Source organism: Ostrea edulis, chromosome 9, assembly GCF_947568905.1.
Source record: "Ostrea edulis chromosome 9, xbOstEdul1.1, whole genome shotgun sequence".
NCBI classification, from domain to species: domain Eukaryota; kingdom Metazoa; phylum Mollusca; class Bivalvia; order Ostreida; family Ostreidae; genus Ostrea; species Ostrea edulis.
This window is the reverse complement of record NC_079172.1, coordinates 54114692-54131475: the sequence shown is the minus strand read 5'-3', so window position 1 is coordinate 54131475 and position 16784 is coordinate 54114692. Positions and strand designations below refer to the sequence as shown.

The following is a 16784-nucleotide window of genomic DNA, read 5'->3' as shown; positions in this document are numbered from 1 at the left end:
TCCCGCACACCAAATTCTTTTGTCATTCCAAGATATCCAACCTGATCCCACTTCTGGCATTGTCCAGGGGTCCGTGTTTGCCCAACTCTTTATTTTGTATTCCTTATAGGAGTTATGGGATTGATCACTGTTCGTTATCTCCACCTTTCATATTCCACATCCACTACCACAGCTTCTTTCTGTACTGACAGAACGTCTATTTTTTACTTTAATAGTGTTTGTTCATGTTTTATTTGCGCTTCCTGTTCAGCAAACATGAGTTTCACTTTGGCCGCTTCTCGCTTTGCACGCTGACGTCCTAGTATTGATTGTATTTTGTTTAACGTACCTCTCGAGAACTATTCACTTATATGGAGACGTCACTATTGCCAGTGTTGAGATTGCAGCGAAAAACCAATGATATATGCCTCTAGAACACTGGCACCCGCAGAAAAAAAAATTATTCTCAGTTGAAGAAAGAAGGATCGGTCATCATCTTTAGTTTGAAAATATTCCATCAATGCCTGTATGGACAGAAATTCAAAATATTTACAGATCACAAACCGGACAAAGCACCTCCGACGATGGCAGCAGCAAGGATTCAACGTTGCGCACAACTCCTGTCAGCGTATGCATATGAAATCATTTACAAAGAAGGGGGAAAAACGGAAACGCAGATGGTTTGAGTCGTTTACCATTGAATAAATCTTGGATGGAGGACATCCCCATTCCAAGCGAAACCATTCTACTGATGGACCATTTGGACAACACACCAGTGGAAGCGAAGCAAATTGAAAACTGAACATTAAATCCGTCGATTGATTGATTGATATTTTCCGCCACACTCAACAATTTTTCAGTTATATGGTGGCGCCCAGTTTTTTATTGGTGGAAGAGAGAACCCAGATACAATGTACCTGGGAAGAGACCACCGACCTTCCGAAAGTAAACTGGGAAACTTTCCCACTTACCGACGCAGATCCGTCGACAGGTATTACATAACATACTGTACGGATGAGAGGACAAGAACAGTGATGAGGATCTTCGTCCTTATTTTAGTCCACGGAGTGAGCTAACTACGCATAATAGATGTATCCTATGGAGAAGTCTAATGGTAGTTCCTGTATCAGGAAAGAACAAACTGCTGGATTTATTACGTGAAAGACATCCAGGCATGCTACGCATGGAGCACTTGACTAGGAGTTACATATGGTGGCCATGATTAGACAGTGACATCGAGTGGAAATTACAGAAATGTTCCGATTGTCAGATGCAAAGTTTTGCACCAGCTGTTGCACCATTACACCCCTGGGAATGGTCAGGTCAACCGTGGTCAAGAATTCATACTGATTATGCTGGACCTTTCATGGATTTTATGTTTTTCGTAGTTATAGATGCGTACTTTAAGTGGATTGAGATTTACAAGACGTAAACGTCGACATCAGAAGTAAATATTGAGAAATTTAGGCAAGCATTTGCCTCCACAGAGTTCCCGAAGTTCTTGTAACGGATAATGGCACTTGTTTAAGCCAGGAATTTTCGAATTTGAAAATGGAATTATGCATGTGAAATCTTCACTCTTATCATCCAGCGTCGAACGGATTGACTGAATGTTCAGATCGTATTGTAGCGTTTTCGCTACTGCGAGGGTTTTTTCGATTTCAACACTCAATTCAACTCCTGGTAGCGGATTTAGATCCAAATGTCGATCTACAAAAGTTTATCTCTCACTCTGGTAGCGAGTTATGGTGACCTAGGCTCGGTCATATAAATTACCAAGAAATAAAATGAAACAACACAAGTATAAAAGTTTCATTTCAATTAAACATTGATTTTCTTATAACTTTATAATACAACAATGTTTTTTAAATAATCACTTGCTAGAATATATAACCAGCACCCCCCCCCCCCCCCCCCAAATTTCAAGTAAATTCCAATAAATATAAATTATAATTCCAACAATTTCCAATTTAAAATGTCTATGAATTTTACCGTTTCTATGAATTTTACCTGGACATTTCTCTTTAAAAACACGTCCGAATTGTTGGTATGAAAAGTCAAAAGTGAATCGTCTTGTTACCGTTAACCCAACGTGATGTCACCACGACCCAACGTGACGTTATAGATGTAACGTGCTAAAAAGGAAGTATTTGATCGACTCAAATATGTACAAATTATGGCATAAATCGCGCCACCGAAACAAGACAATGTGAAAGAACACGTATTAAACAAACAAGGTAAGACATAATACCGCTGAAAGAAATGATCACATACGAGTACAAGCATTTGTATAATTGTCACTTTAGTTCTTGGTACCTGTAAAAGAGAAACTATATATATATATATATATATATATATATATATATATATAAAATATAACAAGCACATGTGACAATTCGTAGACCGACAGTCGGAAATTCGTTACAGTATCTCCAAGGAGGGGATGAGAAAGATGAGCAAAAGACCATGATCTTTGATGGCAAAATTACAGAGGTTTTTGTTGACTTACAGAAAAATCCCACATACTACAACTGGTGTTTCACCAGCAGAATTGTTAAAGAATCGACGACTTCATACAAAACTGTATTTGGTTCAACAGGAAGTTCAATGCAAAGTAAATACCCGACAGAACAGTTCTAAGGATTATCATGATAGAAACACGAAAGAGAGAAACTTTACACCGGGATACCCTGTAATCATTAAAAGTCTCCACGGTGGACAACAATCCTACCGAATAGTGTTTAAAGATGGAACAACGGGACGAAGGCATAACGATCATCTTAAAAAGAGAGAGATGAGAACCGTGACTCAGATGATGAAGTCCAACATAAGATACGCGATACCACTCCGATTGTGAAGCCGCTAGCGTCGCTCCACCAGTGGAGGTCACACGTTTCAAACACTTGCTTCCCAGTGACATGAGTGAATGATTAAAGTCACAGAATGTTGGTTTGTAGTGCGCTGGTTACATTCTGCTAGGAGATTTGGTTCCGCAGGTCGTGAGTTCAACCTCGGGTAGGGGCGGAAGTGGGTATCCAAATAAAGTGAAATTTTCTGTGCTTGATATTAAATATTTCTTCACTTAGGGCAGTTATGTTCATTTAAGAGTTCATTGCTGTTTCTGTGCTTTATATGAAATATTTCGAATGCAATGTGTATCATGTATGATCCTCTTAAATGTACGTTGAATAACTGTATCCCATTTCCATTCTCAATGACCGTGTAGTGTGTGACAGCGTGGCGAGAATTCCATCGTCATCGGAAGCAAGTTTTTCGGGCGGTCTAGCGCGCTGGTTACATGCTGCTGGGAGATTTGGTTCCGCAGGTCGTGAGTTCAACTCCGGGTTGTGGGGCGGAAGTGGGTATCCAAATAAAGTGAAATTTTCTGTGCTTTATATATATATATATATATATGAAAATTTTCGCCCCAACCCGGGGTCGAACCAGCGACGTACGGCACCCACCGCCTAGCAAGATTGTCAAACCAGTGCGTAAGTCCACTCGGCCACAACGACTTCCCTATAATTGTTTGTTTGTGCTTTATATATATATATATATATATATATATATATATATATATATATATATTTATATATATATATATATATATATATATATATATATATAATCCAAATAGAAAAAGTTGATATCACACAGTCAAAATAATTCAATAAAAAAGCAGGAAAATATACAGTTCCAAAATATATTTAAATCACTAGCGCTTTCTGGATTTTAACATCCATCCTCAGGTGAATACAAAGTTGTTTATCTTAGAGACGTCTATTGTGACGTCATGATAGTCTTTGCGAGGAGGGAATAGATACATGACGTCATAATACAAAAGTTCGTGAAAGGTGACTTAGACAAAATAAGCATGAACATTTACATGATAAAGGTTGATGAATTAAGAGGTTTAACAATCAGAATTTTTCATATATGCATTGATTAAAGTTTGTTTAGTTTAGGAGAAAACAGTTTAATGAAATGATTTTCTTTAGCAAGTCTCATGGACGTTGATTCTGTTTTAAGTTTATAAAATGGAAATACGCTGTAGTTGCCTCTAGCACAGGTGTCAAAGTGTTCGCTGCATGGGGTATTTCTTGTACTGGGATCGTTAATTTGTTGGTGATGGACACGCATCCTGGCTGTTAGTTGTGTTCCGGTTTGTCCAATATATTCCTCGCCACACCCGTTGCAAATAATGCAGTATAGTAAGTTTTTCGACTTGCATGACGTTATCATTTACAGTAAAATATTTTCCGCATTTAAAAGTAATAGAAGGTCCTGTTTTTAGGAAGGGACATGTACCACACCTTGAGTCACCACATGTAGAAACTGCGTATTTTTCAGGCGTTGAATTGAATTTGGCTTTTGTTAATAATTTTTTCAAGTTAGATGGTTGTCTTTGGCTGTGAAGGAGGTCGGATTTGGGAATAATTTTTTGAAGTTCTAAATCACGCTCGATAACTGTAAAATTCTTCTTAGCTTCCTGAAAGATATTTATATGTTTTGGGTTGTAAGTTGTCATAAATGGTATTAGGAAAGGATCGCGTTCTTTTTCTCTTGTTGTTCTAAGTGTATGCTGTGGAATTTTCTTTGCTTCATTTATGGCTGAAAGAATGAGTGTTTCCAGATAATTCTGCGCAGTAAGAAATATTTTCAATTCTGCCAGTCTTTGGTTTTTAGTATTTTCATCTTTAACAATAGTGCAAATCCTTCTGGCCAAATTGTACGGGATATTCCTTTTAGTGTGTGTAGGATGACATGATTTGAAATTCAAATATTGGTGTGTGTCCGTTTTTTTGTAAAATATATCAGTTAGGATGTTGGTTTCATGTTTTATCACCTTGATGTCCAAAAAGGGAATCGAAGTATCACTGTATTCCATGGTAAACTGGATATTTGGATTGAGCGTATTTAACAAATTGTGAAACGTGATCAGGTCTTCTTCGGATTTTTCCCAAAATATAAAACAGTCATCTAGATATCTTTTCCATGAATTCCTCAGATTTTGTCCAAGCTCTTGACTCATTTCCTCATCGACTTTTCGATATAACATTTCTTCGAAATATCCCATTACTAAAATGCTGTATACAGAGGCCATTTTAGTTCCCATAGCTGTTCCTTTGATTTGTTTGTAGAATTCGCCATCAAAATGAAATGTGTTGTTTTCCAAAATGAATTTTATGGAATCTATAATAAATTCCATTGAGAAATTTCTTGGGATAAGTTCCGGGTGTTTTTCTATCCAAAAAGTTATACCCTCTATTCCATAATCATGTGGGATATTTGTATATATATATATATATATATGGTTAAACAACATTTTTACTTCATTTTAAAAAATCTCTTGAATTCTTCAAAATCATCACTTAAAATATATCTCTCCAGTTATATATCAGCTGAGGGATTCAAGCTCCCGAGAAACTTTTGTCTACTTTGTCATGTTTGTTCGGTAATTTGTCTAAAGAAGTTCATTTTCATCTTATTTTTTCTTTTTAAATTGTTGTTTAAAGTGCTACATTTTGCATATTTTTTAATTACTGTTTTACTTAATTGTTGTATCATGTACTTTATACAAGTATTAATTGTTGTCTCATGTACTTACAAGTATTTTTCACTTCTCGGTATTCTCTATGAAAGGTGAAGATAACGAACAGTGATCAATCGCATAACTCCGATAAGCAATACAAAATAGAAAGTTGGGCAAACACGGACCTCTGGATATACCAGAGGTGGGATCAGGTGCCTAGAAGGAGTAAGCATCCCCAGTCGACCAGTCACACCCTCCGTGAGCCCTATATCTTGATCAGGAAAATGAATATATCCGTAGTCAAAATCAGTGTGCCAAGAACGGCCTAACACTCGGTATGAAACAATTCAGACAGCATTTGACCCAATGATACCGGTAGGTTGTGGCAAATTATCAAAAATGTGTTTAGACTTTAGTTTTGATTCTGTTGGACTTGGACATGGAATAAAGCAGACATACAAATCAGTATTATTGTTTAAAAGATAGTTGAATTAAAAGTTTAAAATACTTTATAATATTTTTTGTTCATAGATACATTTGCAATATATATATATATATATATATATATATATATATATATATATATATAGCTGTCCTGTAAGTGCTTAAAATTTAAAAAAAAAAAAAAAAAAAAGGTTGAGTCCTGTCAATATGCAAGTCAAAATAAATGTGTGTCCTAATGCATTTTGCACCGGTCCCAACCCCCAATAAATATATTATTATACCTCAGTATGAGAAAGCCATGCAACGCGTAATCTGATTGGTCTAGACGGTCACGTGCAAGGGAGGACAAAACTTCCTATCTCCCTCTCAAACATCATATTTCCCCATCATATTTACCACTTGGGCAGCCTCGTGCATTTTTCATAAATTTAACGTAAAGGTAGACGAAGTTTATTGTGACGTCACAATAAGTTCGAGTCATTGTACTTTCAAAGTTCGCAAGGCACAAAATATGCGGGTCTCTGATACACTGTTAAATCGCCTGGTTTTGGTTTATACAAAAACATGCAAGTAAATCAACATTCATGGAGAATGGAAATACGAAAACTGGTTATCATATCACTATATTTCGGGTTTTTAAAAAATCTTTTATACGTTGACGGCGCGGTGTTACCGTTAGGGCAATCTCAGCTACATACAATGTATAGATGAGTGGACTCCAATTTCAAACGCACTTTTGTAGTTTTGCTTTGTTTCGGTATAATAAACAATTTATTGCATGGATGTTCGGGAGATATGAAGATTTATTCACCCAAGAAAAATCATATTCCCCTCGGGCGTTGCCCTCGGGGAATATGATTTTTCTTGGGTGATTAAATCTTCATATCTCCCTCACTATCATGCAATAAATGTATATTATTATACCTCAGTATGAGAATTCTATGCAACGCGTAATCTGATTGGTCTAGACAGTCACGTGCCAGGGAAGACAAAACTTCATATCTCCCTCTCAAACATCATATCTCCCTATCATATTTCCCCTTGGGAAGCTTCGTGCATTTTCCATAAATTTAACGTCAAAGTAGACGAAGTGTATTATGACGTCACAATAAGTCCGAGTCATTCTACTTTCATAGTTGGTAAGGCACAAAATATGCGGGTCTCTGATATACAGTTTTAAAATCGACTGATTTTGGTTGATATAAAAACATTCAAGTAAATCAGCATTCAAGGAAAATGGAAATACAAAAACTGGTTATCATATCACTGTGTTTCGCTGTTTGTACCTTCTATATACATGTATACGTTGACGGCGCGATGTTACTGTTAGGGCAATCTCAGGTACATACATGTACGATGTATAGATGAGTAAACTCCAATCTCAAATACAATTTTGTGGTCTTGCTTTGTTTCGGTATAATAAACAATTTATTGCATGAATGTTCGGGAGATATGAAGATTTATTCACCCAAGAAAAATCATATTCCCCTCGGGCGTTGCCCTCGGGGAATATGATTTTTCATGGGTGAATAAATCTTCATATCTCCCTCACTATCATGCAATAAATGTATAGAGTTGGGCAAACACAGACCCATGGATATACCAGAGGTGGGATCAGGTGCCTAAATGTATTGCACGTGTCCCGTTAATTAATAAATGTGTATTGAACTGTAGTTTTATGATCCCGTGTTGCCCTAGATTCAAGACTTAAACAAAATCACTTGTTTGAATCTGACGTACGTTGACAGTGTGATCACAATGGGGACTAAGTGGTATTACACTGTATAGCAGTGACTGTTTGTTCTGTTACAGTTCTTGTTGCGGAGGTGACCCAGCCATCATTGGGAGTTGGATATGAGATTGGGAGAGCCGTGTCCTTAAACAAACTCATTATTTGTCTCTTCCGTCCTGATTCAGGAAAAAGTAAGTTTAAAACAAAGGTGCATACAGACGTTCTTCTGGAATGAATGAATGAATTGCAGTTTTGTATTTTTGTTTGTAATTAATTTGTGTAGAGCTATCATGCATGATATCTGTAGGGGAAAATTTCTTTGTGACAACAACACAGAAGATTTTGGCCAAACTTCTTTGAATGTGGATAACATAAACATGTACAAGGTTTATAAAGTCTTAAAATTAACATCCGGAACTTACTGAAACACACTGACACTATGAATCAATGACCAAAAAACCCACCAAAAACATAAGCATCAGTTTGAAAATAATGAATGAAAGACAGAAAGTTTCATTAATTTACTATATCACATTTCAAAAATGACAATATCCAGTGTCGACATGACATTTCTCATTTGGATTTGCTAAATATAAACTTAAGCACAAGAAAGATTTTAACCCCTGGATACAGAACATTTAATGCCTATTGTACAAAAATCAAAACGACGCCACAAAGACAAGTTGATGAATACTTGATGTTTTTTGTTTTGTAGAAATATCTGCCATGATATCTGGAGCAGTTGGGGAAAATTTTCATGTTTACAACTACACAGAAGATCAAGTGCCCGACATTCTTGCAAAACACCTCAAGTGAATTTATAAAGCCACAAAGTGTAATATTGCAGACATTGACAATTGAGCCAGTAAATAAACACAAAATTTACAGTGTGCATACAATGTACATGTATTTTGTTACTTAACTTCTAAGTGATTCGTAGTAGTTACCCCATATGATATTGTTGGTTATGTGCAGATACCCGATGGACGTGGTCATAATGACCACGCCCATCGGGTATCTGCTCATAATCAACAATGTCATATGGGGTAAATGACTTGTACGGTAGTTTACTATTATTCATTATATTTTATTATAGCGTGACCTTGACTAACTTTCAAGGTCTAATAATTCATTAGATAGCTTGTTCATAGAAACTTCGTCTTGATACAAAAATGTCTATGCCCAACTGCCCTAATACCAGTTCAACGTTTGTATATATTTAAAATCTTTTTGTAAAGCTAATATGATGAATTGTTGACTTTTTTATCATCACAGTTTTTATGGTAAAGGTAAACCCGACAATGTGTGAAGTACTATTTATCAGTGACGTAACACCCCCAATGTGACGTAGGTCATAACGTGTAACAACTTTTTCAAAACATTTCGGTTGAGCATCACTGAAGAGACATTATTTGTCGAAATGCGCATCTGGTGCATCAAAATTGGTACCGTATAAGTTTTACATTGTAAAGTCTCAGGCTGTCAAGACCTGTTTCATTCTTGGTCCAAGAGTAGACACTATCGTATCAGTGTAAGATCAACCTTCCACACAGTTTTAACTTTGATTATATTTCACAATGTATGCCCAGACGGACGAAAGAAAGGCATTTTTCAAAAAAGTGCACGAAGAAGCAAGGAATGCAGGAAAAAAGGGATGGGGAGCACTAAGTTTTCTTGTTAGACTCAAAGAGCAAATTTTAAAGAAATATCTTCTTCCAACAAGCATACCTAATATCCCAACTTCGAATATTCGAAAAGATGCTGTTTCCTCAGAGCTTTATCCAAATGATGCTCCTTCTGAGCTTATCCCGATTCAGATATATGGTGATGGGAATTGTCTATTCAGAACTCTCTCATTTTTTTGTGTTTGGACATGAGGACAATTTTAAGGAAATGAGGGTACGAATTGTGTTTGAATTTGTTTCAAACCTGAAGCGCTACACGAATGAAAACACTTTTGTGACCATGTCCACAAACAAAAGTTCACTTCAATATGTCTTTGAAAGTTCCCTGTCAGAAGAGTGTTTAATTACTGGTGATTTGATTGCTTCGTTACAATAGGAAACAATAAAAACAACCAAGAACGGTTACTATTCAAGCCTTTTACATATGTTTGTAGCTTCTAACGTTTTGCAGAAACCAATCATGTCGATTTTCACCGAGGTGCAAAACCCTGGTGTAAACAGACACGATCATAATCAGCTTATTGTTCCTCTTGACCGTGCTAATGCTAAAAAATATAAGGATGCTATCCACATCACGTGGACTCAAACAATTGCTACAAAAATAGATGGTTGGACACCTAATCATTTTGTTGCCTGTATTCACAAGCATGAGGAACCTCTTTCAAAGCGTTCGAGGTTATCCTTTGAGGATTCTGAACCTCATCGCTCATTTGAACCAAAACAATCACAAGATAGTCCTTCCCCACTCTTGGAGTATAACACAAATGAGGAGTCTATTGAAACAGGTAAATTGGGGGAAACTGCAAACAAAGAAACAGACAAACATGTTAAGGTTGCTTCCTTTATTGATTCTTCTTCTTCTTCAGAAGATGATATCTCAGAAATACCAGTTCAAAAGGCCCAGGTTGTACATGAAAAATGGCATACACCAGAGATCGGTAGTACCCCAAATCAGCCACGGAATATTTTCTTTCCAGCAAAAAAGTTTGGTAAAAAGATGAGATCTTTCAATGCCTCCTGGTTTGATCGGTGATGTAGAAATCAAAGATGTTGTATTCTGTTTTCCTTGCATAAAATCATTTCAGAAGAAGACTCTCAGATGTCACAAGAAAGAAAGAGCTTTCATATCAAGTGGTTTTAAAAACTGGAATAAGGCAACCACAAAATTCGCCGCACACGAGAAAAGTGATTGCCATAAAGAGGCAATGGAAAGGGAGTTTACGATAAAGGAGAAGGTTAAAGATGTTGGAGAATGTCTTTCAAAGACGCAGGAAGTCGAGAGGAAGTCTAACAGAGTGAATTTGCTTAAAATCACAAACATTTTTAAGTTTCTTGCTCGACAAGGAATTTCTCTTCGGGGTGACAAAGACGAGAAAAACTCGAACTTTAATCAACTTCTCATGCTAGAGGCTAAACGCGATCCCCAGCTTCAGGAATGGCTACAACGCAAGACAAATAAGGATGTTGCTCCAGATATACAAAATCAAATTTTGCAGGTGATGGGGTTGCAGGTTTTGCGACAAATTGTTGCTTTCATCAAATCGTCTGAATTCTTTTCAATAATGGCAGACGAAACACGAGATATTTCCAACAAAGAGCAACTTGTTTTATTCATTCGATGGGTTGATCAAAATTTTACCGCTCATAAAGATTTATTAGGGATGTACTGTTTTTCTGACATTGGGGCTAATTCAATAACCCTAGCAATTAAAGATGCCCTTTTGAGGTTCGATCTGCCTATCAACAAAGTACGAGGCCACTGTTATGACATGACTGCTTCTATGGCTGGTTCAAAGACAGGTGTTGCACCACAAATTCATGCACTTGAACCCAGAGCCCTTTACATACACTGTTATGGTCATGCTCTTAACCTAGCTTGCAGTGATTCTATTAAGGGATGTAAGTTGCTTAGAGACACCCTGAACATTGCAAAGGATATAACAAAGTTGATTAAAGAATCTCCAAGAAGGGAGATGATTTTCAATACATTAAAAAATGCCCAAAATCTATAGAGAACGTCAGCGGGAATAATGGTTTTGTGTCCCACAAGATGGACAATAAAAGCCGACACATTTTTGAGCATTTTGTCAAACTACGAAATTCTAAGAAATGTTTGGGATGAAAGCCTCCAATCCGTGCGTGAAGTAGAAATGAGAAACAGAATAAGGGGAGTGGCTGCTTATATGTGCAGGTTTGATTTCTTCTTTGGGTATTTACTGAGTGGAAAACTTTTACGCTATAGTGATAATTTGGCAAGGGCTCTGCAGGCTCCAAATCTCTCGGCGAGTGATGGTCAAAAAATGGCATCAACGACAATGAGTGCTTTGCAAAGTGTCCGAGATGAGACAATCTTCACTCAGTTTTACGAGGAAGTTGTTGACAAAACAAAACAGATGAACATCGATGATCCTGTTCTTCCTAGAAAACGCAAAATTCCTCGTAAACTTGATGATGGGACAGCATCACATACTTTTTCATCGTGTGCAGATATGTATAGGAAAGATTTCTACGAGGCATTAACAGGTTACAAAGCTTATGTTAATCTTAAAAACCTCGTGATTAAGGCTTGCACAGGTCAAACGTTTGAAGGAAAATTCAATTTTGTCACGACCCTATATGATACAGATTTGAAGCCAAAGGATCTTCACTGCCAGCTTATAATGTTAAAGACTGTTTTACCAAAAGACTACGCCAGATATACCAAGTGTGGTTGAATTTTTCAGACATTCAAATGAAAAAAGTCTGTTTGCCGAGATCCTCAAAATTCTCAAACTAATTTTGGTACTTCCTGCAACTAACGCTACCAGTGAGCGCTCATTCATCGCCTTGAAAAGATTGAAAACATCACTGAGATCAACAATGAGCCAAATACGAACAAACAATTTGCTTTTATTGCATGTTCATAAAAATGAGACTGATGAACTGAATCCAGAAAAAATAGTTGAGGAGTTCGTAAGTGAAAGTGAACACAGACTGGCGATTTTTGGAAAGTTTACCGAGTACTAAATACCTTATGACTCAGAAATGATTGATAACAAAATGATAAAGATACATAAAATTAAAAAAAAAAAAATTAAAAAAAAAATCCTTAACATCCCCCCTCCAAAAAACCCCAAACAAAACTTAAAATTAAAGTTGAGGGGTTTTCTGGGAAACTAATTAGATTCTATGTACATAATTATACCCCCCCCCCCCCCGCAACAAGTTGTGGGAGGGGGATACTGGAATCGGGGTGTCCGTCTGTCTGTCCGTCCGTCTGTAGACGCAATGGTTTCCGGGCTCTAAAGCATTATCCTTTCCACCTACCGTCACCATATCATATATATGGACTACCCATAGGATGAAGATGTTCCCTATCGATTTTGGGGTCAAAAGGTCAAAGGTCAAGCGCACTGGACATCGAAGTAGCAATATGGTTTCCGGGCTCTAAAGCGTTATCCTTTCCACCTACAGTCACCATATCATACATATGGACTACCCATGGGATGAAGATGTTCCCTATCGATTTTGGGGTCAAAAGGTCAAGCGCACTGGACATTGAAGTAGCAATATAGCTTCCGGGCTCTAAAGCGTTATCCTTTCCACCTACAGTCACCATATCATACATATGGATTGCCCATGGGATGAAGATGTTCCCTATCGATTTTGGGGTCAAAAGGTCAAAGGTCACGCGCACTGGACATCGAAGTAGCAATATGGTTCGGTTTGTCATGCCATTTCTTTTTTACACTCAGAAAAGAGGTACATGTAGTTTATACCTATTACCAACACCCTTTGGGAGATTGGGGTAAGGGGGGGGGGGTATTCTTAGTGAGCATTGCTCACAGTACCTCTTGTTAAATTCTGTCTATTATATTGTTTGTACACCTTGTACATATGTATTTTCTCTGCACTGTGTTACAGTTTATGAGAATAAAGTTCATTGTCAGACCAGGTCTAAAGCCAATTAAGTAATTTTCTACTTGTTCCATATCCCCCCTTTTTTTTAAAAAAGAAAACATCACATTTTTTGTGAAAAAATTTAAGGTACATTTCAAAAGCATTATCAAGTTATATATGTGTATGCTATCAATGTTACTAAAATTAATTACGAGTTCAGATCTATCTCCTTTTGAAGAAAGTTTGTATATTACCTGAAATCATTTTGAATTAAAAAAAAAAAAAAAGTCTGTTACCACCTTTATTGCCCTCATAATTTAAAACAAATGTGTGTCTTTTGTGCCCAAAGTATTTTATGGTTGGGATAGAATTTCTGTACATTTTTATGAATTATTTATCTTGATTGTGATGTTAAAAATATGTCACAGTAATATTAGTTGTGAACTAATTTATTTTTAAACTGATCATCAGTATGATAATCCCAATATTGTATGTCTTAATGACTATAAATGCATTCATTATATTTTTACGTAATGAAAAAAAAAAGTTCTTTGAAGTTAAAAAAGTGTATTATTGTTATTGTTATGAAAACATCTGCAAGCAGTAGTTGATTAGGAGCAGATGGATTAAAAGTGGACAAAGAGAGTGTAATAATGGAGATAATGATGAGATTCTATTAAAAAAAATTGATATTATATATAATTATATGCATATCATTCCTCATTCTGATTACTGGAGGAGAAGAGCATTGATGGGTAAGTTTTAAAAATATTTTACAGGTTTTAGTAGATTTATGATTGATTGTATCTTGCTTAACGTCTCGCTCGAGAATTTTTCACTCATATGGAGACGTCACCAAGACCGGTGAAGGGTCCGCTAAAGCGAACTCAGTGTCCACTTTATGGGTGGGCGGTAAATCTAGTACTGCCGACTCCCGACTGTCCCGGATTGCGATGTTTTATAGATTATATTAAAACCGGCTAACAGAATAACTTCATATTTCTTGGGAACAATCTTTATGTCCAAATTGATTCATACAATTAAAAAAACAACAATATTAATAGGTATAAATACTTAAACTGGAGATGCAGCATACTCAAAAGCGGTAAATCTAGTACTGTGTTTTAAATGCCAAAACCGAAAACGGACATTCTTCATTCTATGTATGATTTTACGAAGAGAATGGTGTTTTTTAAACGATTTTAAACAAATCTTTGTATCTAACAAGAAGTATTGTTTTCTTTTTCACAGTTATTATACTTATATATACAGGTATTTATGATCAAAGCATGGTAAATCTAAAATAGCGATCACATGTTCAATTAATACTTTTGATATGTGCAATTATCACCTCATCCGCGTCAGTGATATCGACAAGAAAGATAAAATTTAATCAGGATTATTTCAGTGACTGTACATCTTAATGAAAGTGGACCAAAAAAAAAAAAAAACAACTCTTCTTCTGTGTAAGAACTGCTGTATTGTCAACAAAGTTCCATTAATTCGAGATACCATTAAAATGCAAAGTTTTTTTAATTAATAAAATTTCTCATTATTAGGCATTGTTTTGTCTCTCTAAATTATGGCAGAACTCTTAGCCACATAAATTATGTGTTTCCAGGCTCTACGACGTGGACGTGGTTCTACCTCAGAGCCCCCCCCCCTTTTTTTTTTTTTTAATTTCTGAATTTAATTACACGTGTTACAGAATGTCTATGAAGAAATCCATTTAACATATTTTCTGTTATTGTCAAAAATTGATTGCCGTATCTTTTATGTTAATCTAATTATTTTGTAATTATTTTTTGCGAAAATTAAAAACAGAACTTTATTTTGACTTTAAAAATATAACAAATCGGGTAATATGTTAAATGGATTTCTTCATAGACATTCTGTAACACGTGTAATTAATATAAATTCAGAAAAGAAAAAAAAGAAAAAAAAAAGGGCTCTGAGGTAGAACCACGTCCACGTCGTAGAGCCTGGAAACACATAATTTATGTGGCTAAGAGTTCTGCCATAATTTAGAGAGACAAAACAATGCCTAATAATGAGAAATTTTATTAATTAAAAAAACTTTGCATTTTAATGGTATCTCGAATTAATGGAACTTTGTTGACAATACAGCAGTTCTTACACAGAAGAAGAGTTTTTTTTTTGGTCCACTTTCATTAAGATGTACAGTCACTGAAATAATCCTGATTAAATTTTATCTTTCTTGTCGATATTGTAGCGTGCAACCGTGGTTTCTCAATTTAGACTGAGCTACTTGCTCAAAATATTGATTAGCGATGTGTGGGTCCTCTCGGCTTTATTCCGAGATATTGAACAGTGATTGGCAGTAAAATGATTTGAGACAATGATCAGTTCCAATGATTAGCTATTTTACAAAGAACAATGAAATCACGCACAATTATAGCAAAATTTGATCAACTCAAAATTACTCACTTCAATTACTCAATATTGCTCAATGTTTGTCTTTGCTCAATTTGACTCAGTCTGTATTAATGAGAATAATGTAGAGGAAGTAAGGGTAAATGTGAGCAATGTCTCATTCCTATGTAAAGTATTTAATAAAGTTATATTATTACTGACTTTGTATAGGAAAGACTTATTCAGCCACGTCTATACCTTACCGTTGTTAAGCTTTCTCTTTTAAGCGATGTTCTTCTTGGTCCAGATAAGTGTAGACTGACTTTGTTTCGCAGTATTTATACCCTACAGCTTCAAGCTGATTGGATAGTGACTGAGCATTATGATTGGCTAAAATCTAGCTATTTGATTGGTCAATGTATCGGTAACTTTCAATCCACTTCCGGATTCACAACTTTAGCTCGACTAAAGGAATATATAGGAATACATTTATCACACAGAGATAATACCAAATTCGTTTCAATATCACTGACGCGGATGAGGTGATAATTGCACATATCAAAAGTATTAATTGAACATGTGATCACTATTTTAGATTGTACCATGCTTTGATCATAAATACCTGTATATATAAGTATAATAACTGTGAAAAAGAAAACAATACTTCTTGTTAGATACAAAGATTTGTTTAAAATCGTTTAAAAAACACCATTCTCTTCGTAAAATCATACATAGAATGAAGAATGTCCGTTTTCGGTTTTGGCATTTAAAACACAGTACTAGATTTACCGCTTTTGAGTATGCTGCATCTCCAGTTTAAGTATTTATACCTATTAATATTGGGGTTTTTTTTAATTGTATGAATCAATTTGGACATAAAGATTGTTCCCAAGAAATATGAAGTTATTCTGTTAGCCGGTTTTAATATAATCCATAAAACATCGCAATCCGGGACAGTCGGGAGTCGGCAGTACTAGATTTACCGCCCACCCACTTTATGCGCAGTCTGAAGCCGACCCAGCTGTAGTCTTACCGCCTGAAAGTCCCGCCCCTTGTACATTCCAATACAGTAGTTTTTCAAGTAGCGATTGGAAGCATATACACGTGAAAGACAATATGAAGAATGTCAACCAAATCACCAGGATTTCACTAAATGCGG

At 36.0% G+C, this 16784-nt stretch overlaps 1 protein-coding gene across 3 annotated transcripts in view; it reads left to right on the top strand.

The window, feature by feature from the left end:
- Positions 1-8939, top strand: part of LOC125659626 (2'-deoxynucleoside 5'-phosphate N-hydrolase 1-like) — a 370196-nt gene extending 361257 nt beyond the window's left edge. For all 3 annotated transcript variants that reach the window (XM_056149645.1, XM_056149644.1, XM_056149643.1), the window contains exons 4-5: positions 7769-7879; positions 8404-8939. In XM_056149645.1, the coding sequence (XP_056005620.1) occupies positions 7769-7879; positions 8404-8504 (212 nt within the window). In that variant the 3' untranslated portion in view covers positions 8505-8939. The remainder of the gene's footprint in view (positions 1-7768; positions 7880-8403) is intronic.
- Positions 8940-16784: the final 7845 nt, after the last annotated feature.